Below are 24,811 nucleotides of genomic sequence, written 5' to 3' on the forward strand. Positions count from 1 at the left end.
CTGTATTGCTTCCACATCTAACCACAGGATTCTCCTAGGGAGTATCTCAATTAGGGACATCTCCAGGGAATTTATGAGAAAAAAAGAGAGAGAGAATGGATTTCAAGAAGTTTTGGAAAGAAACTGAGACCCAAAGGGAATTGTCCAGGGTCTTCACAATGGGTGGCACAGAATCACGTCTGTTGTCAGCGCCTTCCTGTTAGATGCTTCAGTATACTGTTCTAAACAATCTTGGCTCTCCTCCCCTTTATTACAGGGGCATGGGAAAGACAGCAGAAGCAAAAGTCTACAATCTGAAAATTATATACATATATCTATCCTTATCAATTCTTAGTCAATTGATTCACTGTTGCTTACTGCATCCCCCACATCCGTTCTTTTTCTCCCAGCCTTTTGCAGGCACCAGGAAACTGACGGACTTATTTCAGAGAAAGGGGAGCAACAGATACAGACTTGGGGGAGGGGGTGGGAATGAGGACTCAAACTCTCTGTTGCGATAAATTCTGAACCAGCAATGCTCTGAGGATTAAAATGGTACCAACAGTGTTCTGACAGAGCAGTAAGCTATGCAAGGATGCAGACCCTCCCTGACAGGGGGGTCTGATAATCTAGAATGCCAAGAGAACCCAGCACTCTGCTTCTCTATTCTGTGGGTAAGCTGAGAACTCTGAGTCCTAAGTGGGCTGCTTCTGAGTAGAGAAGGCCAGGCAGGCCTTTTTAACAACAGACACTCAATTTCCTAGAGCTAGTGGGAGCAGAGCTGGTGCTGAGTGCTCCCCCACCAGGTGCCCCCTTTTGGCCCAATTTGACACCAAAGCTGGGCTGTGCCACTGTGGTCAGCGTGCCGACATGGTAGAAGAGGCCACCACTAAGGTCACAGCAGTGTGTGTGAGAAGGCAATAGGCTCATCTCTCCTGGCTTGAGGGTGAGTAGCCAAGGAGAACTGGACAGCCTAGCTCAGCGTCCAGGTCATAGCAAAGATAGCATGAGAGAGACATCAGCTGGGAAAAGAACAAGAATCTTCAATGTCACCAGGAGCAAGGTCACTGTGCCCAGGCAAAAGCCTCAAAACAGAGAAACATAACTGTTCCCAGGTCCCCAGAGCAGCCTGCCAGAGTCAGGAACAGGAAAGGCAAGCATCTGGCTCCGTTTCCCCATGGCAGACATGGGTTCTGGGGAATTTCTATCCCTTCATCTGCTCTAGCCCGCAAGTCCCTCATACTGGCTGACTGGATGTGGGGCACAGGGGGCACCTTTTCACTCTTTTCTACCTGTAGCTGCTGCAGAACAAAATGTCTTCCACCACGCCAATCCCCGTGAACAGAGGCCTTTCTGTTAACGACAATCTGTATCTTAGGTATAAACACCCCATTTACCCATTTTAATATATCCACACTCTCTCCTGACCCCACCTCAGAAGTGACAGTCCTCAGGCACAATGGCTTTCAGGCCCACTCTTGAGACCTGCCTATGCTAACCCCTTTCCCACCCTCCAAACAGGAAAAAGGGAAGGAAAAGAAAAACTCAGAAACCTGAAGATTGTTTGGAATTTATTCTCTTAAATAAGAACGGTAACATTTGTTAAAAAAAATTAAAAGCATAACACCTTAGTTTCACAGTAACGGCAAAAACAAAGTTACACAATTAAATTAAAAAACTCACAAAGAAACACACCAAAAACTCACAGCACAGATTAAAAACAAGGGCAAAAGTAAAGGCTTTAGGGAAGGCCAGAAGCGGACAGGTGATGCGTTCCTTGGCACAGCGCGTCCTCCCTTGCTATGGTGTCTTTGTACCATGGCCGTGGGAACCTGGCTGGCTGCCACGCCCCCCAACCTCTACCCTGACCTCCACCCCAAGCTGAATGGCCCAGGAAAAAGGGAACCCCTTAATCCGCTGGTCAGGCCTTCAAGGCCATGCTGAGGCCCATTTAAGGGGGACAAAGAACGGTCCACTGCCCTACAGAGACACACCAAACACCAAGAGACAGAAGGAAGCTGTAGTACCTAACCCAGTGATACACACACCTGGAAGCAAAACAGAGGGAAGGGGGGTGGGGGTGGGGGGTCTGCTTCTCTGTGGTAGTCCGTGAGCAACAGAACCCCTGCTTTCCTAGTCTGCTCATGAATCAATGTACTTTCTGAGGTTGGGGCCGTGTACTGCTCATTTTCTGAGATACCCAGCCCCCGCCCCCAAAGTCTCCACGTCCACACCTGTGCTGGCTTGCTCTGTTCCCTCCAAACCCTGACCAGAACTCTAAGCCAGCCCAGTGACACGGTTCCCCACTGGAAAAGCTCCCTTGGTTTCCAGAACCAAGGAACAAGAAGCTTCAGAAACAGCTTCATTATTATGGTTATAATTATTTAGGACACGATAGATAAGTATCTACTTGTATATATGAAATTACACACCTATATAAATATACATGTGTTTTTGTATAAATATTTACACATCACCATCAAATCCTTTTTTTTTAAACTACGACTCTTGGGGGAGGGCTGGGGAGTTAAGCTGGACTGCACAATTCTCTTTGCTCTACTAAGAGGTTTTCCAGAAATGCCTATAAGGGAAGAGGGCTTGGGAAGCAGTGAGATTTCCTAACTTTGTCCTGACAGGCAGGAACCCCAGGATTGCACGGAATTCCTTGTATCGCATGGCTATTCTGGCCCATTTAGCACCCAAACTATAGAACCTAATGGTGATCATGCAAGGGTTGTCTAGGGATAGGGAGCAGGCATTTGCCTCTTGTTAACTGCTATGTGGCTTTTAAAGTTAAGACTGTCTTTTCCATCCCATCTCTGTTGCCAGTATTACAAGAAAAGCTTTTTCTTCTCTTCCCTTATGATTCCCCATAACCTTTATGCTTCATTTTTTATTATCCTCTATATGAAATGTAAAGGGGATTCTTCTAAACAAAGAAAGGATCCAAAAAACCTGCAATTGAGGGTCTTATGTCCAAGGACAAAATATCTCATTTGGGGTTTTTCTTTCTCTACCTGTGTCCCAACTTTTCTTAAAGTCAGGGCAGGTACTAGGAGGCCAGGGTAGAAAATCTGTGCCAGGTCCACTAATCTACAGCAGTAAGTATACGAAGCTTGGAAACAGCATTTACAGATTTTGGGAACAGAAAAGAGGGTTTCTATATTAAAAGCACATGATAAACAACAGTACTGTAAACAGTGTCTGCCTCCAAACACTAAATTAGCAGCAGTTACAGATTAGGTCACCAGAGAGAGACAACACTGCAAAGCAGGCCTGGAGTAGGTTCTTTCAACTTGTGAGTTGTTTGGTTTTTTTGGCAACAGCAGTAATTTTGGCATAAGGGGGAAAGCACATAAGGGAAAAGAGGGCACTGCCACAAACACAGAGGTGGCCCAGAGCAAACACACAGCAGGGTTAAGTGCCAGCTACAGCCATAGTTTTTCCAGCTCTGCCTTCTGGGGGATATGGGTCTAGGAGGATGGCTTATTTATACACAGTGAAACCAAGTTCATTCATTTACAGCTTTTTCTTGTCTAGAGTGCAGGAGAGGAGATGTACCATGGATCTGGGTTAATGACTGTTATCGAGGACACGTTTCTGGGACCCTGAAATACCTGAGTTTTCTGAAGCTTTTCAAAAGGAAATTCCAGTTAACTAATCAAAGCTTTAGTTTGAGATTTAAAGAAAGACATCTCTATCAAAAGAAAAAAAGAAATCTACTTCATGCCAACTATAAAATACCACCCATGATTCTGTTCCTTTTCTGTAGAGGCTAGGAAGAATTAGACACCTCGTAGGGGAAGTGCTGGGGCTTTGGCGCATGTTCAGACTCAGGGCTGTCATTTCCAAAAGCCCAAGTCCCCAGAAGCAGATACTAATTGAACCCATTAGCCCTAAGCTGCATTAAAGTGGGGGGACAGTGCCTGCCTCATTAATGTTAGGGATTCAACAGGGATCCCACTGGGATGCACATCTTGAATCCCTTGTGCTAGAATAGGCAAGTCACCTTCAGAATCATGAACCATAGGCGCTGAGACGTCCTCAGGGATTTGATTCTTTCTTGGTTGAGTCTTTAACTACATTATCAAACGCTTATCTTCTATCCTTGCTTTGTAGAATATTCCTCTCCTTCTCTACGGATACTTTAAATCCATTATGCCTTCAAACTAGACAGTAAGAACGGCAAACTGAGCCACAGGGGAAAGTGAACAAAACTTGGCTTGCTCAGAAACGACCTGAACTTCATTGTGTTTAAATTTTTAAAAAGAATGTTCTGTACTTGATACTGAAAAAGAAAGTTTCATTTCTCTGAGTTGTTTTACTGAGTGGCCAAGTTCCTTGGGAAATCCATCTCTGCTGGAACAAGACCCAGACTGATGAGGGTGTGCTCTCACCTGGTCAAATGAACATTCTAGACCCCAGAGCCTAAGTCTCTGTCTAGATCCCTTTGGTGATTTTTCGCTACCAGCACATTCCCCTTGTGCTCTGAGAGTGTCAACTGCAAAAGGCTGCCAGCATTTCATGGGAAAGACAGATTATAAAGGGTTTCGAAGCTATAGGTTTCAAAGTCATTCGTGGCATAAACATTGCTATAAAATGTTGGTTCAATTCACAGGGCACTTAAAAAGCTTCCCTGGATTTTAATGTGGGCACACATAGGAGCAGAAGCTGAATTCACCTAGCTCAGCTGGGGTTTGCTGGGCCTTAGCCTCCAAATCGCTGCCCTCTTGGGGCACATTCTCCCTTTCTCTAATTCTTAAGCACAGGGAAAGAAGCAACTCTGAAAACCTCTCATTTGAAAGTAGAGTGGATAATTCTTCTCTTTTCCCATTATGGAAATTTCACTACCAACTCCTCCACAGTTTCTAGCATTAGCTGATAACCTCTAGTTTTTATATGGTAATTTTCATGAGTTTCTAAATGGTTGCTTGAGATCTATCTGCTGTGAAAGACAGAAAAAGTGTGAGAAGCAGAAACATGGCCTGTTGACTTCCTCTCTCACCTACACAATGACCCTGGGTTGTAATATAGTCTGTGGCTGCCCTGGGGGTATTGGGACCACCCAGCAGTTTGTGGAACTGGGGACATATCTTACAGGCTGGCTTGACACGGAGCAGAGAGAGGCAATTTTAAGGAAAAAAAACTACAATTCTTCACAACAAATCTAATGTCCATGAGCCCATGAGTTAAACACCAGAATAAATGTGTTTTCAGAGGTAGGGATAGTGTCATTCACTTCCTGATACAAGGAAATGATTAGTGGAAATGAAACAAATTAGGGTTTGGTCCTCATTAGAAGTTCAAATGCCCCAAAGTGATTAGGACAGGGCATGACCTATAGTGGTTACACGTCAAACGGAAGTGCAGTGTTAGCTTATGTAGATACCTAAATAGGGAGTGGGATGCAAGAATTTCAAGTGTAGGTGAACACAAATCCAGATCATGGGGCCTTATTACAATTCCATGTTGTCCAAGGAGTCCAAAACAAGGAGGCCCTGGGACTCTGGCAAGCAGCCTGTTCTGAATTCCTGTCTACATGGATGGGGCCTGGACCGACCACCCCAGTATGTCTTATGGGTGCGGGCAGGCTCCCGGGCCCCAGCAACAATACTTTGAGATTGGGAATGGACATTACTGAAGCTCACCAGATGGCGCCCCTACTGGCTCACGGTCTGCCAGCGCAACTCCCCTCGGATTTGTACCAGCACCTCCGACAGGCCATAGAGAAAGGGGACTCCGAACGCAAGCAGCTGGCACATGAAAAAGGAGTCCAAAGGGTTTTGGGCCACTTGATGCCCAATCGAAGAAATGTTGCTTTGGAGGTGCTGGCTCATCCCCTTGGCCTTGTCACAGAGGCCGAGAGAGTGACGCACCACCCAGCCAAACAAGGAAGTGAGGCTACCTGGGGTTCTCTCAGCAGGGCTGGCCATGGCACTGGCCCGTCCATTTGCGTCCACAGTCGGGCCATCCTGCAGGGCTTCTCTGGCCTCCTAGGAAAGTCCACAAGAAGAAGAAGAGTGACTGACTGAAGCACTAAAATCTCAGAAGGCAATGGCCCCTGCCTGGCTAGTTCGCTGCTCTCGCCAGTCAATCCAGACTGTATTTTTCACACAGTCAGTCTTTCTTTAAAAATCCAGGACAGACTTCATGGGGAAATTGCCAGGAGTCAAAATCTAGGTCCACCTTGGAATAAGTTTCCTTTCCCTGCAAGTCCCTCTGCAGTCAACAAAAGCCTCTCCAGGACGGGTTAGTAAGCTTGCAAGCTGACAAGGTAACATCCTGTAGTGAAGGGAATACCCGGTTCACCTTCACAAAGACAAGTGGAGGAGCTACTCTCATTAAAAAAAAAAAGTAAGAAGGAAAAAAGGTACTTAGATAAGTAATTCACAGAATAAAGAAAGTTAAAGGAATTGACAAGCAGAGCAGATTATTTATAGCCATGTTCCTTTGCAGGGTGTCCTTTTCTCAGAAAGATGCTTATTTACAATGACTAAAGTCTTCTTTTATATAAACAGAAGGGTCTAACATAATCTCTCAAATCTGACTCAGGTGGTGGATGGAACATTACCTTAGTGAAATGCAATATCAAGATTATACTCGAAAAGTTGGTTTCCTCCCCAAATGGACTGTGACTGTCTCTCAGGCCCTTCCCATTCACAAGAAAGGCAATTTAGTGGCCATTTAGCAGGCCTGGCCAACCGCACCTCACCTGTCACCACACTAAAATGCACCTGCTGCTTCTCCCCCACTTACAGATGGATCATCATTACCTTTCCAGAGAGAGGAGCCACTGCTGGTCTCTTCCTCTGTGCAGAGCCGGAGAGTCGATAACAGTAGTGTGGTTTGCAGTAGAATTTACCTGTAGGCAGCAAGAGGCCGGGGAAAAGGAAGTGAGCGAGACTCTTAATTCTGAACCTGACTCCTTGGTCTTAGCACACTCCTGTCTATCTCCTCTAGCCACAGGGCGCTGTCACCAATGCCCAGGGTTCTTGTCCCGGGTGGCCAAACCCTCCCTATAAACTTTGATTTCAGTCCTCTTCTCCCCTTTGCCCGAAGGGGGAGGGGGTTTCTTTGGGATATGTGAAGGCCATTGAGCTATCACCCAATCAGCGCCCAGAGCAAAGATGTGAAGCTTGCATGGCAGGGCCAGTGAACAAAGTGGCAGTGTGTGCAGAACAAAGATGTGGTCACATGGAAAGCTGCTACCATTTCTGGGGAAACCAAGAATGAACACAAGCGCAGGGTGGAGGCATGAAGGCTGCAGCGGGTAGGGGAGCATTGAGCACTGGCTCTGACTGGACCCCCTCTGCTGCTCCCTTCTCCCGCAACCATTCACAAACCAGCCTTATGACCCCTTGGTGGGTCAGGATCAGCATTAAAAAACAATACAAAACCAAACCAAACAGTCCTGCAATGGACTGTGAATAGAATGAAGCAGAATAAAATGCATTAAAGCGCACAGTGGCATAATCAAAGTATTGGTCCTTACAGCTTTTAGTTGTGTCTACATGTGTTTATTGAATCCTAATGTAACATGTATTTTCTTTTGCAGGTGTGGTCCCAAGTTTGAAAAACAATGATCTTGGCTTTTCCCATGACACCAATAGTGGGAGTCAGTCACAAAAGTAATTTTTTCTTGGCTCTTTCCTTACTCCCACTTTAAAGAGCCAAGGCTTTTGAAAATTAAAGGATAGACCCTATTATAGAAACTGTTGAAACGGAGTAATCCCATTTATCCTTTTCATTTGCAGAAGGTACTCCACTCCTTTGACAAATGAACTTTCCTGTTCTCAAAGTTTAAATAAGAGAACCCAACCAGAAAACCAATAAAAAAGGTCAATGAAAACTAAAGTCTGGCTTTTTGAAAAGATAAACAAAATTGACAAGCCTTTACTATACTAATTCAGAAGACCCAAATAAGCAAAATCAGAAATGAAAGAAGAGACGTTACAACTGGTACCACAGAAATACAAAGGATCACGAGAAGCTACTACGTATAATTATACACCAACAAGCTGGATAACCTAGAAGAATGAACAGAGTCCTAAAAACATTTAACATACCAAGACTGAATCATGAAGACAGAGAAAATCTGAATAGACCAATACTGAGTGAGGAGAGTGAATCAGTAATCAAAACTATCCCCAAACAGAAAAGTCCAGGACCAGATGGCTTCACTGGTGAATTCCACCAAACATTTAAAGAAGAATTAACAGCAATCCTTCTCAATCTCTTCCAAAATATTAAACAGGAGGGAATACTCCCAAACTTATTTTACAAGGCCAGCATTACCCTGATACACAGCCAGATAAGGATATGACAAGAAAAGAAAATTACAGACCAATATCCCTGATGAACATAGATGCAAAAATTCTCAACAAAATACTAGAAAACCCAGTTCAACAGCACATTAAAACAATCATTCACCACAACAAAGTGGGATTTATCCCTGGAATAACAAGGATGTTTCAATATACACAAATCAATAAATGTAATACACCACATGAACAGAATGAAAGATAAAATTCATGTGATCTCAACAGATGTAGAAAAAGCATTTGACAAAGTGTAATACCCTTTCATGATAAAAACACTCAACAGACTAGGTTATAGAAGTAACATACCTCAGTACAAGAAAGACCATATACAACAAACCCATAGTCAACATCATTCGCAAAGGTGAAAGTTTGAAAAGTTTTCCTCTCAGATTTGGAACACAAGGATGCCCACTCTCACCACTCCTATTCAACAAAGTACTAGAAGTCCTAGCCAGAGTAATCATGTAAGAGAAAGAAATAAAAGGCATCCAAATAATAAAGGAATAAAACTATCTTTGTTTGATGATATGATTTTACATGTAGAAAATCCTAGATTAGACTCCACTGAAATGCCACCAGAACTAAACAATAACTCAGTAAAATTGCAGGATACAAAAATTAACACATAGAAAGCAGTTGTTTCTATACATTAACAACAAAACATCTGAAAAAGTAAACAATCCCATTCACACTAGCATCAAAAAAATAAAATACTTAGGCATAAATGTAATCAAGGAAGTGAAAGATCAACACACTGAAAACTACAAGACCTCGATAAAAGAAATTGAAGAAGATACAAACAAATGGAAAGATATCCATATTTGTGAATCGGAAGAATTAATATTATTGAAATGTCCATATTACCCAAAACCATCTATAGATTCAATGCAATTTCTATCAAAATTCCAATGGCATTTTCACAGAAATAGAAAAAAATCTTAAAATTTGCATGGAGCCACGAAAGACCCTGAATAGCTAAGGCAATTCTGAGAAAGAACAACAAAGCCAGAGGCATCATATTTCCCAATTTCAAACTATATCACAAAGCTATAGTAATCAACATAGTATATGGCACTGGCATAAAAACAGACACATAGACCAATGGAACACCCAGAAATAAATCCCAGTTTGAGAAGAGAGCCAAGCATACTTGATGGGGAAAGGATGGTCTCTTCTATATATGGTGTTGGGAAAACTGGATAACCACATGCGGAAGAATGAAATTGGACCTCTATCTTACACCGCTCACAAAAACGAACTTGAGATGGATTAGATTTAAGTGTAAGGCCTGAAACCACAAAACTACAAGAAAACAGGGGAAAAGCTCCTTGACACTGATCCTCTCAGCAGTGATTTCCTAGATATGACAGCAAAAGCACAAACAACAAAAGTAAAATCTATAGAAGTGGGACTACATCAAAGTAAAAAGCTTCTGCACAGTAAATCAATAAAACGAAAAGGCAATATTTCTCCCTACAGAATGGGAGAAAATGCAAATCATGTGTCCGACAAAGGGTTAATTTCCAAATATGTAAAGAACTCATACAACAGCAAAAAAACTAACAACCTGATTTAAAAATGGGCAGAACTGAAGACACAGTTTTCCAAAAAAGACATGCAAATGTCCAATAGGTAGATGAAAAGGTGCTCAACATTACTAGTCATTAGGGAAATGCAAATCAAAACCACAGGCTATCCCTTCACACCAGTTATAATGGCTATCATCAAAAAGAGAAGAGTTAAGTGTTGGTGAAGGTGTGGAGAAAGGGAACCCTAATGAACTTCTGGTGGGAATGTAAGCTGGTACAGCCCCTATGGACAACAGTATGGAGGTTCCTCAATAAATGAAAAATAGGACTACCATATGATCCAGCAATTCCACTTCTGGGTAGATACTCAAAGAAACTGAAAATCAGGATCTTGTAGTTATCTGCAATGTTCATTATAGCATTACAACAGCCAAAATATGGAAATAACCTTAAGTGTCTGTCAATGAATGAATGGATAAAAAAGATGTGGTTTATATACACAAGAGATTATTATTCAGCTATGAGAAAGAAGGAAATCCTGTCATTTGTAATAACTTGGATGGACCTTGAAGGCACTATGCTAAGTGAAGTTAAGTCAGAGAAAGACAAACACTGTATGATCTCACTTATATGTGGAATTTAAAAAAGACAAACTCAGAGAAACAGCAGAATGGTGGTTGCCAGAGGTTAAGAGGTGGGGAACATGGTAAGATACTGGTCAATGGGTACAAACTTCCAGTTATAAGATTAATAAGCTTGGGGATCTAATGTACAGCATGGTGGTTATAGTTATATACGGTATATATACTGTATTATATACTTGAATATTGCAAAGAAAATGGACCTTAAAAGTTCTCATCACAGGGGCACCTGAGTAGCTGGTCACTGGTCACCTAAGTCAGTTGGGCATCTGACTCTTGATTTCGGCTTGGGTCGTGATCTCAGGGTCATGAGATCGAGCCTGCGCTGGGCTCTGTGCTCAGCGGAACGGGGCGGTGGGGGGCACAGGTCTGCTTGAGATTCTCTCCCCCCACCCCCACTCGCGGGCACACATGTGTGCGCGCGCACACTCTCGCGCTCTCTCTCTCTCGCAAATAAATAAATCTTTAAAAAAAGAAAAAATCCTCACCACACACAAAAAATTAATAACTATGTGGTAGGGTGCAGATGGTACCTAATACTATGATGGTAATCATTTTACAGTTTATAAAAGTATAAATAAACACACTGTACACCTTAAACTTACATACAGTTATGTGTCAATTATATCTCAATAAAGCTAGGGAAAAAAAGGGGAGGACGTAAAAGTCAAAAGAAATAAAGGTGAGATGGCCTTCTTTCTTTTTCAGAGCTGGTGCTCTGATTATTACATCCTTCCTCTTTTCCTTCAAAGTAACTGACTTCTGTCTTCTTTTACCTGTACCCTGCCTCCCAACACTGACTAAATCTTTTAGAAAAATGTAGTTTATGGATTTCATAATTTCAAATAATATTCATACACATAGCATGTTTTCTGAAATAGAATTTCCCACTAGCTATTGGCACTTAACCAGAACTCAGAGACGCTACATCTATTGTCAGGAACACTGATAGCCAAAGGACCATCAATCTCACTGCTGATTTCTCTATGAGGGGAGTTGAATCATGGGTTATTTTTTTCAGCTTAGACACAATCTCTTTTTACAATCTGTAATAAACCATTTCACTTTTGTGAATGTTTTTTTAAAGATTTTATTTATTTATTAGAGAGAGAAAGAGAGCACAAGCAAGGAGAGTGGCAGAGGAAAAGCAGGCTCTCCACTGAGTAGGCAGCCTGACACTGGGCGTGATCCCAGGACTCTGGGATCATGACCTAAGCCTAACGCAGATGTTTAACTGATTGAGCCACCCAGGCGCCCCTCACTTTTGTGAATTTTGGCTAAGATAAAATGTAATTAGGGCAAGACAAAATTTATTAGTGCTTGGATCATATGCTTCTTTTTTGTCTGTTTTGTATCTTATTCCTTATTTTTTTTAAAACTTATTTATTTGAGAGACAGAGAGTGAGAGAGAACATGACCAGGGTGAGGGGCAGAGGGAGAAGCAGACTCCCCGCCGAGCAGGGAGCCCGATGCGGGACTCGATCCCGGGACCCCGGGATCATGACCTGAGCCGAAGGCAGACGCTCAACCAACTGAGCCACCCAGGCGCCTGTATCTTATTCTTTAAAAAATGCTCCTTCCTCCTCCATGTGATTCTGATGGGCTATCAACCATGTGGCCTAACATTATCCACCACAGGAATAAATATATGACCCATATAGGTCAGTCAAGACTATCCCCTTTTCTTCCAGCCCACTCCAGGATACAGCATGTGGCTAAGTCAGGCTAACCAGAGCCATTCTGGGGGATGCTCAGGGATGGTGAGACAGAAAGGAACAGCCCTTCTCTGAGAATGCTATCTACAAGGAAGATATAAACCTAATGCTTCAACTTTAATCTGACTTGGGTTTCTATTATTTATAACCAAGTCTTGTTTGATTATAGTACCAGAAAACTATAGTTATAGTTACTTTCATTCCTTTCTTCTATTTTTTTTCCCCTGCATTAGTTTGCTTTTTTCTACTAAGTAGAATCCTAGTATTTTTTTTTTTTTTTAAAGATTTTATTTATTTATTTGACAGAGAAAGACACAGCGAGAGAGGGAACACAAACGGAGAGAGGGAGAGGGAGAAGCAGACTCCCTGCCGAGCAGGTAGCCCGATGCGGGACTCGATCCAGGGACTCCAGGATCATGACCTGAGCCGAAGGTAGTCACTTAACCAATTGAGCCACCCAGGCACCCTAGAATCCTAGTATTTTAAAATACAACTCAATAGGCTAAACTCCAGGGAGTCCTCACTGAATTCTGCTATAGTATCCTAAATTAATGAAAGAGGCTTAGGTTTCAAAACAAGTCCCAAACCTAACCAAAAGGTAATTTTCAAGAAAAGTCCAGAAAATTGTTTTCTCTAAAAATGCAGTGTAATGTGATAGAGGGAACATGAGCACTGAAGTCAGATCTCAGTTTAAATACTGTCTCAAGCACTCAATAGCCATGTGAACTATTTAGCATTTTGAAACACGTTTCTTCATGTAGAATATGAAGATAATACTCATAAGGTGAGATAAGTAAATGAGAAATCACATTATGTGTTGCAGGTACTCAATTAATGTATCTCCTCAAACCCCTTCCCAAGCTCAACATGATGGTACTTTTTACTTCTTAGATTAATAACAAAAAGAGCTAATTTTTATCTAACATTTATCATGTGCCAGATACTATCCTAACTATTATAATATCTACCAACTCATTTAGTCCTCAGAACTTAATAAGGTAGATATTGTTACTCTCCACCTTTTTCCAGGTGAGGCACAGAGGGTTAAGTAACCTGCCCAAAGTGTCCCCTACTCTGTAAATCTCACAGAGGATTTGAACCTAGGAAGCTTGGCTCCAAAGTCTATACCTTTAGTCACTATGATGCCTGTCTCAATCAGTGAATACAGCCACACTAATGTTATAAACTAACCACAAATTATGGTTGGTTCTGTCAAGCCACTGATTTTAGATGGTCTAAATAAATTAAATCTTGATAATTAAATATGGGAGTGAGTAGAAAAAGAAATCAGAGGAAACAAATGGCTAAAGGGCAAGCTTAAGGCATAATGGGCCATGACTCATTCATTCAACAGCTCACTGAATGCCATCATAGGAGTACTAATCTAAACACTGAGAATGTTCCAGTCAAGAAGACAGACTAGTCTCTGCTCAGATAGAGCAGATAATGTGTGAATAAGTATCAGGTAATGATGAGTACCACAGATCAGGGGGTCTGCAAATGCCTCTCTGAGGAGGGACTATGCAAGCAAAGCTGTGAATGACAAGAAGCCTACCCTGTGAAGATTAGGGGGAAGTGCATTCCAGGGGAGGAGACAGCTGGTGCAAAGTCATAAGGTAGCAGTGGCTTAATTAGGTTTATGAAATGGAAAGAAACCAATGTGGCAGGAGTACAGTGAGCTAGCTGGCAGCAGAGAGGAAATGTAGGCCGGGGTAGACAAGCGAAGCTCTCAGCCTGAACGGATTCTATTTGTACTGCAGCAGACAGTAAGGGTAGAAAGCAGGAGCTGGAAATATCTGATTTACATCTTTTAAGATCCCTCGGCTGCTTTGTGGAAGCAGACTGTAGGGGGCAATGGTGGAGGCAGGGAGACCAGTAGTCCCAATGGAAGATGCAGAGGGTGGTCAGGGTGGTTGGTACTCGAAGAGACAGAGAGCAGTGGACTGTTTCAGGCTTGTTGCTACTGATGGTGGCCCTTCACAGACCACCTTAGCAGGTAGTGGGTTTTCTCTCCTTGAGATGACAGGGGAAGACGTGACACACTGTCTGATTTAGAGTCCTTGTCTAAAGAGCTGGCAGCAGTTGAAAATAAGCTAGTATTTGGCAAGAGAAAGAGGAGCTTAGTTTTAGGGCAGACTGCATCCTTTTAAAAGAGCTGAAAGGAAGACTAATCAGGGACAAGGGTAAAACATGGTATTTCTCTGAAGCGTAAGATGCTCAATTTGCCAGTGTGGAGCTGACACAGGCCCAGAGTCACTAATCCCAGAATGTCTGACCTGGAAGGGATCCCAGAGGTCATTCTGTGCAAACCAGCACTTACTAGTTTTGTGTGAACTTGAACAAGGAACTTATGACTTCTCTGAATTCGCTTCCTGATTTGTAAAATTGCAATAATAAAACTAGTTACTGTAGAGGGTTGTTGTGAGGACAGAAGGACATGGTATGTATTAGAGGGCCCACCACAGTGCCTGGGTTACTTCTTTTCTCCTACAAACAGCCTATGACTTCCCTTTTTCTTATCTGAGGCCCTTCAGTTAGATTTCTGAGTCACACAGTAATGTGGATAAAGAACAGACTAAAGCTTTAGGATCCCTAAAATTCCATTCTTTTCTCTAGTTCATCTGTCTTTTGTGGAGGGGCTGGGTTGATGAAAAATTCATTTGGGTTAGAATTTGGGGAGCTTGTTTAGATCTGTTGTCCTCCCCGCCCCAGTCAACAACAATGCACCCAGCCAGGCTGGCCTGCCTCATCTGCTCCCAATGTCATGGTCATTCCCATCTGAGCTCCTGTCATTCTCTTGCCTGGTATGCCCTCTCTTCCTCCACTGAGACATTTTTTTTTTTTTTTTAAAGATTTTATTTATTTATTTGACAGAGAGAGACACAGCGAGAGAGGGAACACAAGCAGGGGGAGTGGGAGAGGGAGAAGCAGGCTCCCCGCCCAGCAGGGAGCCCGATGTGGGACTCGATCCCAGGACCCTGGGATCATGACCTGAGCCGAAGGCAGTCGCTCAACCGACTGAGCCACCCAGGCGCCCTCCACTGAGACATTTTATACTTGTCTCTCAGAGTCTAGCCTAAGGTCAGTTCAGTCATTCCTAAAAACTTGGGAGCTTCATCAGTTTCTTCCTCCTCTGAACTTCTGCAAAGTTATAATCTATATTTTGTCTCTTAGCCCTTAATTATATACTCTTCACCGTCTGTTGTTGCTCCACGTGCCCTTGTCTTATCATGCCCATCAGAATGTAAGCTCCTTGAGGAACATTTTACATTTCATCCATGTCCTCAAGAGAATGTGGCAAAGATGAGTACACAATCTATGGGCAAAAATACTTGGGGATCTACTGGCTGGACCTTGAAGGATCTTCAACTGTCTCCTCAGTCAAAAATTACCTACCAATGTAGTAATGGACATACATATATATCAGAAAACCAAATATATTTCCCCTATACATTTGGTCTAGGTCCATAGTTCCTGACTCAGCTCCAAACACTTGGAATTCCCTAGACAAAGGTGTCTTTTGTTGTAGTAATACAGGTAACTTTTAGACCCCACCCAAGGGGCAGAGGCTGGTTGCCAGAAGGACGAACTGTGGGATTAGAGGGTATCTCCTTTTTAGGGTACTCCCCAACTCTCCAGGGGAGAGGGCTGGAGATTGAATCAAACAATGGCCAATGACTTGGTCAAACATGACTGCAATGAAGCCTCCATAAAAACCCAAAAGGATGGGGTCTGAAGAATTTCCGGGTTGGTGAACATGTCAAGCTACAGGGAGAGCAGTGCGCCCCTGGAGGGTTGCCCCATGGAAGCTCTATGCCCTTTCTCCAGACCTTGCCCTATGTATCTCTTCATGTGGCTGTTGATTTCTAACTTTTATCATATTCTTTAGTAAACTGGTAAACTTAAGTGTTTTCCTGAGTTCTGTGAGACGTTTTAGCAAATGAAAAGAACCTAAGGAAGAGGTTGTTGGAACCCCCAATCTGTAGCTAGTGGGTCAGAAGCACAAGTAACAGCCTGGGGCTTGTGACTGGTGTCTAAAGTGGGGGATGAGGGGCAGTCTTCTAGGCCTGAGCCCTTAACCTGTGGAATCTGATGCTATCTCTGGGCAGAGTAGACAGTGTCAGAATTGAGCTGAATTCTCATATACCCTGTTGGTGAAAGAGACTTGCTTGGTGTTGTGGGGCTGGTGGGGTGAGGGACTCCCCACCCCCTTACATTGGAATTGGGTCTGAGAATCCAAAAAGAGGTCACATAATGCCACCTCTGTGAGGACTCCTATTAATCTAGGTCTTTTCATTACTTTTGAATGAGTAAGACTGCCTCTCATGAAGTTCCTTCAGCACTCCACAGGAATGAATTCAATAATCAATGTCTTTGGTGACCTTTTCAATTAATCTTAAAGAGTTTTCAAATGGCAGACATGTCTGTCTATCAGGCTTTGTCACCTATTTGTATAATTCCCCACCTTCTGCTCCATTAAGGTCTATTATAAAAAACAATACATGCCACAAAAGGCCAGGGCTTGAACACTGCAGTAAATTAGATTTAGATCCTGTGGAACAAACTCTCAATTCATCAGAGAGATGCTGATGCTAGAGAGAGATGGGCATAATTTGGTCATCCTCCAGAAGCAAAGTCTGAGAGAACCCAGGCGACATGAGATCCAATTTTAATTTGCTGTCACTGACCTGTGGCAAGAGATAGGACTTCTACAGACCTGTGATATCCCCTTCTCTAAAGTAAAGACAAAAAAAAGCCTCATCCTCTTTGTGTCCCTTTTATTTTAAGATCCCACCCTGAGGTAAGAAACACATGTCTGTGAAGCCAGGGAAGTGATTTAGGTAAACACATGCCATTCTCATTACCATCACTGCTGAGTAATGCTATGCTACAGCCTGGTGACTTTAGGGAAATATTTATAAGAGTCTCAGAGAAAAAAACAGAAGAGTAAAGGGAGATGGATGGGAAGGGTTAGGCGAAGCAGAAAAAAATGTATATATAAGAACGCAGTAAGAGGCCCTAAGATCAGTTCACATGGAAAACAGTGTCCCTAGGCCCAGTATCTAAGTGCAAACAGGCTTACCGTCCTCCGTGTCATAGGCGTAGGCCGAGAGGCGCAGGGTGGTGGCACAGTACTCGCATTTGAAGCAGCTCCGATGGAAGAACTTGCCCTCAGCACTCAGCCTTTCCATCACATAGACCCGCTTCCGGCAGAAATAGCACGTGTCGCTGCCTCCCAAGTTCTGTGGGAACTCCTTCTTTATCGAGCCCTGTAATGGGGGGCAGTGGGAGGCACGTTAGGGCAACACTTCTCAGGCTCACCTCCAGGGGGTGCACGACCCTCTCCAGATGTGAAACTAACCCTCACTAAGCGATTTTGCTTTGAGACAGACTAAGATGGCTCACTTTGCTACTGGCTCTCCCCCCAAACAGCGGCACGAGTGCAGAAACTGTCACATGTGCCTTCTATGCAGCAAGCAGCAGGAACTGGGTTCTGAATCGATGTTCATCAACAGTCGAGAGGAGACCCCAGGTGGTTTTACAGAATTTCACAACAATCAAACCGAATTATTTTGGCAGAATTCTGTTTTGAAGGTAGCATAAAAATACCTCTTCAGTGTTCACATGGTTCTACATGGATATGGGTCCCCTGGACTCTAGAGAAATCACTTTTAGAGATACTAAGTATGTTTTTCCACACGACATTCTAAACAACCATTCAGTCCTAGAAATTGTTACAAAATTCAGATAACCTAAACAAAAATTACCACATGGCATATATTGGCTATATATGTTACTAAACTACTTAAAATTAACCAGGTTTATTTACCACAGCTGTGCTATATCTAGATAGACAGTGCCCTTAACACATCTCTTACCAGTTCCTTCTTGTCTAGAAGGGTTTTGGGCTGTTCTTTCCTTTGAAGCTGATTGGCTATCTGCTCAGCCAATGAGCTCACTCCGCCCGTGTACATCTTTATATACTTCTATTGGTTGGAGATTATAAAATGACCAGAATGAAGGGAAATGAGAAGGAAAAAAATAAATAAATTAAGAAGACAGGGAAAAAAATCGTTGAAAGGTATAAAATGAATACAAGGTGCAGCAGCAAACCATGCCAACACAGTGCCCACAAGCAGGGAAACTTGGTGGTAAGAAAAATGGTGTCATTGTCCACACAGACGTATCAGCATTGGTAAGAATAATGGCTGCAGGAATAATTAAATTCAGTAAGGGAGAACTTAGTCTTTCATGTCTTTTCGGAATATATAGTTCAGGGAGGTGGGAAGACAGGATGGGTACAAACATAGAACAGAATAAGGGCCCACATCCTAGTGACTCAAATTACATATGAAGAATTCAAGATGAACAGCTCCTACCAAAACAGCAGATGTCCAGATGAACAGCATGTTTCAAGTTGGGTCTGGGGAGGGCTTGGGAAGTTACTTCCTCATTTAGAAAGAAACCAAGCTCACTCTTACAGGGCTGACTCTCCACTTGGGTAAAAGATGCCAGTAGCCTTACTAGTGATGATCACCTTCCTCCTATTAATGCTTCGCTCAGAACCCCTGTCATATTCATCAAATATTCCTGAGCTTTATCTGGAAAAATCCTTCTCGGCTCATTCTCTCTGTTGGTATTTGTATGTTCTATCTGGGCACTAAGGCTAAAACCTTCTAGACCCGGCTGGGCTTCTTAAACTCGGCTGCAGGAGGCTAACACCTGCAGCCATGCAGACAAGTGGTTTGGTATAGTCTTGGGAAATCAGAATGTGTTTTTAGTTCAGGAGGGATTATTTTTTTATAGGTTGAAAAAAGAGAAAAGAAAAAATCTAACCAATTCAATCCTCTTTCTAGCAATGCCGAAGAAGTAACAAGAAACTACCAAATTTCAATTGTAAGCCTTCCAGCTAGGCAGCCTAGCTTTGAGCCTGTCCCCAGGGAATGAGGTCAAAGCCTTGCTGGCTGTCCTTTAGAGACTCCACAGTCACCCTTCCACGTGGAAATGATCAGGACACCCTGTGTGAGCAACACTCCTCTCATTAACTATGTGCAATAGGACAGCTGCCTGCCGAGTTTGAGGAGTCCTGACTCTAATTCTGACTGAGAAACACACCAGGGCAGTTGTCTTGGGGGATGTTCACAACTCCATTAGGAAGTGGTTTGAATGGACAACACGCAAAGCCATGTGTAAGAGAATAGCGGGCCTGAGCAACAGCATGCCCTGGGCTAGGCAGGAACAAATAAGGGAAGTGCTCTGGGGGAAAACTAACTCCATGTGAACTCTATGAGAATAACAGAAGCACAAATGAGCAAACAATTCTCCAGGGTTCCGCTGGAACTGAGGAGTCAATTCTATTTTTCAATTTAAAATGAGGAGATTTCCAAGGATTGGTGCCACTTGCTCATTAACTTCACAGCTTATACCCATTAGTAGTCGAGAAAAACAAGTGGCTCTAAGATCTAAACCTTCTTTAGCTTAGAGATATCAGGGAAGCTTACGCCTGGAACAGATTGGCACCAGGCAAAGCAGAGCAGATCATTTAACAGCTGACACTGAGGGTGCAGAAAATTGCGCTTCATTCTGCAGAAAGTAAGTGAGAGTGTAGGCCAGATGTCACACATGAGGCTGGGATGCTGAGCAAACCCTGGGTCCTCACTGCTCAGCCAGGACCCTTCCCTCCCACCAAGAACCGGCATCCTCAGCAAATACATACAGCCCAGGGCTGCCTGCATGCAAAGGCATTGGTCACATTCAGTTCTCAGCAATGTGGTAATATTGACAAGCATCCCCCAAGAGAGGTGGAGACTCAAGTTCTATTTTTTCTGGCATGAAAAGCAGATGGTTTCCTTCTCCCCAATCTTAAGAAAGAGTCTCAATGTAGCAATTGTTAGACTTATACTTTTGCCACCACACATGCATGTGCTTCCGCACACGTACTGCATAGACTGCTTGAGAATGGGAAACACAAACAGGGCAAAAAGACCTGCCAATCACTCTCTAAGCTACTCCACAGCTGGATCAGTTCCATTGTAGGAAGAAGCAGGGCTCACTCTTCAAATGATTACAATTCAAGAGGCACCCAGAATACTGCATAATCACCACTCCATTTAAGAGATTTAATTACACTATGGTCCATATTTTGTCATACGTATTAATATGAAGACATTTGGAATTTAAAAAGCTAATGGCTGAAAACTTTAGTATTCGATATAGTTGAAATATAAAAAAAGTGGGTTTATTTGATAGAATTTGATGCCATGAAAGCTAGCAGCCTCCGTAACTTTGGTGTATGCCTACGGACCTTACATGCAAAACAGACAGACACAGGTGGATTCCCACAGAAGACAGGCCAAAGTTAAGAGCTCTGCAACCTCATTGGGCCACATGACATTTGTATAGGTGAACTGAGGAGAGGCTGAAGAGAGGCTGAAGAGGAAAGAGCTTTGCCAAGTTCCAGGCTGTGCTACCTGTCGGAGGGAGTCAGAGGAAGGAGAAGCGGGGCGGGTGGAGGAGCGAAGACTAAGAAAAAGCTCCCACTGGTCAACAAAGAATCGACGAGAAGGTTCAGGCTCTGGCTACAAAATACAAGATGGAGAAAAAAAAAAATCAAAGGAAACGTTAAATAAAGTTACACAGTGACCTAAATATGAGGAATTTGGGAGTTTTAGACCTTTATCTAAATAATAAACAAAGTAAAGAAATATTCTTATTCCCAAAAGCATGAATGGCTCATTCCAGGCTTCCATTTTGCTTTTAGCTCACCCTTGCCTCATGCTTATAGTGAAGCTTGCTCTGGAACACAGTCACTGTAGTTGTGAGCCTCCTCTGCAAGCCTTGTCTTCTCCTGTTTGGTGGTTTTATTCAATTCACCCCAAGTGGAAAACGCTGCCGGCCAGGAAGTGGCAGAAGGCAGAGGTGGTGTCCTGCTCACACACACACTCCTTATGCTCTGCAGAGCCCCTCACTGGCTTGAGCTGGGATTTCTGGGCAGAAGGAGATTCTACCAGCTTACGAACAGTGAACAGAGATAGCAAATCTAGAGTGAAGCTGACTCCTTCTCCACAAAGGCCAGAAATGTGGCTTTGCCTCTTCTTATTGCCAGTGCTCAGAGAAACACTGCCTGCCAAGGAGCCAGCCAAATCCCAGCAATGATCAGGAGAAAAGATCCCACATCCTCTGCGGACTACATGCAGCATGTGTAACAAAAGTAAGCCGAGATCCTCCGGGGCCCATGCAGCCAGGAGCCGTCCAGTCCCCAGAGAGGGAGAAGGGGGCTGAGAGCTCTGGCAAGTGTTAACTGCTTAGTTTCCTACCAGGTTCAGGGTGAAGTACTTGCAGGGTAGAAGGAAGAGGTACTGTCATGGTAAGAGAAGCCAGCCCTCTGTCCCTTTAGCTCCAAGCAGATGCACTGCACCCCCAGTTCAGAGCCCCCATTAACTTCATAGCTTTAACGGGTGCTCCAGATGCTCAGCCAGCTCACTGGCCCTCAGCTCAGCACATGGGGCAGGCTCAGAAACATAGGCCCGGGGCGGGGGCGGGAATCTCTGTAGAAGAGTACCACCCACCAGAGAGAAACAAGACAGAAGGCAGCTCCCCGCCAGAGATGGCAAAGCAGTGAAGATGATGGGAAGACTGGGGGTGGGAAGGTGAAGGAGCAGGTGAGTGCACAGGCAAGATTATGGAATAGTGGAGAGAAAATCTTGGAAGAGAACATAAATGGCAACCCTTAAAGGTATCTAGACAGGAACCCTGAAGTGAAGAATCCAGAAAGCAGCTCACTGGGAAAATGCTACCTTTCCTCTGGGCACTGCAGCCCCAGACGTCTGACAGCTTCTCCCTGCCCATCTCTCCATCTCTCCTTTTCCTCGACACACTTCCCTCTGTTCTTCTTTGCTTAGGCACTGTTTCATGAAAAATCATCAGCACCTCATTAAATATGCATGCCCTGAAATGCACGGCTTGCCCTTCTCCATGAAAATGCCTAGTTTTCTTTTTGAAAGGAATATAGCCTGGGAAGAAGAAAGAGGCTGGGCACACACAGTGCTCGTGGGAGGAAGCAGCCCCTGCAGAAGGTAAGGAAACAGAGCAAGGCTGTGCGTGAGGAGATGAAAGGGATGCCCTCTTTCCACCTCCATCCCGGTCTCTTCCCCCTCACCCAGCACCGATCCACGTGTGGTCCTGGCAGCACACAGACCGCCTGCTCCTCACATGGTAACAGGGCCTAGGGAGACAGCACTAGCTTCCGTAGCTGTGACTCTATTTCTCAGAGAGCAAAAGCAGAAAGAGAGGTAAAAATAAAAGAAAAAGGCCCATGCGAAATTAAGAGATGATTCTTCACTCTTGCTGCAGAGCTATACCCACTCAGGGACCAGGTTTAAGGGTAACAATAACAACCCAAAAAGTTTCATAAAATAAGCAGGCTTTTTAAAATGGGCATTTCTGCTATTTGTCAAATGATATGATGGCCAGGTGTATTCACTAATTGCCCCTTCAGTTTTTCAGAAAAGAGTAGCTAAACCTTTTTATTACATACCCGCATCTTGTCACCGCCTTCCTTCCCCTCCATCCTCTTCATACTTGCAAAATCCCTACACCAGTAAGAGCTTTGGCTCTCACAGTATTTCTACCTCTAGAACCCTGAATATCAAAAGACAGAAGCAAATGCCACCTGCTTACTGATCTGAATGTTGAACAGATGAACGCTCTCCTGTGAATGCTATATACATGGGTCAACACGGTTAGCAACAAGAATTCTTGCTCTTGGCTGGGTGACAAGAGTGTGCACAAAGCAAGGGGAGCAGGGACCATTCCCACCTTCCCTCTGTCCCACCACCACAGCGTGCCCCATCTGTTTGGCCCTCAGCATCCCATGCCACGGTTCATGCTCTTTTACCCTCTCATGGTGGGGACTCTGCTTGCCACGGCTGTCAGCATCAAGATCCCTGTATGTCTGTTGGCAACAAAGTAGAAACTTAAGCTCCATCCAAATGTTCTATATGGACCTACTAAGTGAGAGTGCCAGAAATTCAGAATTCATTTCAACACATATCCCCTGCCCGACAGATCCCCACCCCAAGTAACCACACTCCCATCTCTATCAAATCCCACGTCCCACAGTTGACCCTAGGACAACTCTCTGTCCAGCACTCTGTCCATCTGGCCTCCAGTAAGGTCAGCCACATATATAAAGAACTATGGTTAGTACCAAAGTGGAACAAACGTATTTCTTTCACACAGTGGCACAAGATCAGAGGTGTTCAATGGAAGGCTTAATAGGAGAGGCCGGTTAGGAGGGTGAAGCTTTCCACAACAAGACATTAGAAAGGAAAGGTGGGGAGATGGAAACTGCCTGGAACAAATGGCCGTTACAACAGTCCAGAGGAAACTCCAGGGTAGGGAGTGGTCCCTGAACAAGAACATGGGACCAAAGCATTATTTGTTAAAGGGAAACGTGGACGACTGGAAGCATTTTCAGTCAGCAGACAGGAATGTGTACATGACAGGGATGGAAATCCTGAAGACAGGCATATGGCTGCCTCCACCGACCTGAAGAAACCACTATCAGCAATCACGTGGGAGAAGGGAAGGCTACTCTTATCACTCTTTGGATTATTGCTGAGGATTCAGCTTATGGCTGTGTGCTGGTGGAAAAACTAATCCAAAGCCTGTAATGTGGCCCATGGGCATATTGTCTCCACAGGGAGGATGAGGCCAGAGCTTGGGCTCAAGTCACATCACCCAGATTCAACTCCTGGCTCCATTACTTACTGTGTGAACTTGTACCAAGTGCTTGGCCTCCTTACCCTATGCCTCAGTCTCCTCATACGTAAAATGGAGGTGATAATAGTACCTTCCTTGTAGGGTTATTGTGAGAATTGATTGAGATAACACAGCAAGAACTGAGAATACCACCTGGATCTAAGTTTTAGTTCTTATGTAGAGACAAGGCATAGCATAATCGCTAAACCTACAGTGGCTCAGTTCTTAGACCCAGGTACACAGTGTGGGTCTTTAACAATCAGACACATTACAAGGGGTCACCTTTTAAATAGGCCACCTTAGTTGAGAAAATATCTTTCCATAGTTCCTGCCTTTAAAATTAGTATCTTATTTTATAGGGATATCCTACAAAGGTCACTTTATATTCTATAAGTATACTTTATATAAGTATGCTTGTTGTCCTCTTTAATCATGTCTGTGGTTAACTGCTCTATAAAGCATTTTTCAAATGATCTGCCTGGAGTGTGAATGGGTAGACGGGAAGGGCAGGTGTTTGCTGGCCCAAGTTGGATAAGCAAGAAGCAGGGCTCTCCAAATCAGAAGGAACCAAATTCATAAAGTGAGGCCCTATAAAAGGCTTCCAAAAGCCCATCTTAATTATATCTCCTTGGGTAGCAAGACAAAAGTGGCTGCTTTAAATGAGGTTATATAAAAAATGTGTTGCTCTCCAGGGCTTTGGGGACTGTGCATCTGTGACAAATAATAGTTTTAGTCTCTGCTTGCATAGTTGTTTTGCTATGATGTGGGGCTAGATTAAACCAGCTAGTGTTTGAATGTATTATGTGCTATCCTGGGGTCTGATCGGGAATTGTTCATTTGTAGCAGTAAGGTTGCTTCTGCTA

The 24,811-nt window shown here is 43.7% G+C and overlaps 1 protein-coding gene across 24 annotated transcripts in view; it reads right to left on the minus strand.

Moving 5' to 3' along the window:
• MICAL3 (microtubule associated monooxygenase, calponin and LIM domain containing 3) overlaps window positions 1-24,811 on the minus strand; it is a 277,268-nt gene that overhangs the window by 70,337 nt on the left and 182,120 nt on the right. For 16 of the 24 annotated variants that reach the window (XR_010411645.1, XR_010411646.1, XR_010411647.1 and 13 more), the window contains 6 exons: window positions 23,083-23,139; window positions 20,657-20,764; window positions 18,065-18,172; window positions 17,269-17,455; window positions 6,753-6,841; window positions 5,885-5,972 (listed from right to left, as the gene is read on the minus strand). Coding sequence is in view for 21 of the 24 variants with exons in the window: in XM_064591796.1 (XP_064447866.1) it covers window positions 5,885-5,972; window positions 6,753-6,841; window positions 17,269-17,455; window positions 18,065-18,172; window positions 20,657-20,764; window positions 23,083-23,139 (637 nt within the window). In the remaining 3 variants the exon portion in view is untranslated. The remainder of the gene's footprint in view (window positions 1-5,884; window positions 5,973-6,752; window positions 6,842-17,268; window positions 17,456-18,064; window positions 18,173-20,656; window positions 20,765-23,082; window positions 23,140-24,811) is intronic. The other 8 variants (XM_064591809.1, XM_064591808.1, XM_064591807.1 and 5 more) reach the window with 4 other exon arrangements.

The sequence above is a fragment of the Mirounga angustirostris genome, unplaced genomic scaffold (assembly GCF_029215605.1).
Source record: "Mirounga angustirostris isolate CCGP_5_RB_7025 unplaced genomic scaffold, mMirAng1.0.hap1 SCAF_5, whole genome shotgun sequence".
NCBI lineage: Eukaryota > Metazoa > Chordata > Mammalia > Carnivora > Phocidae > Mirounga > Mirounga angustirostris.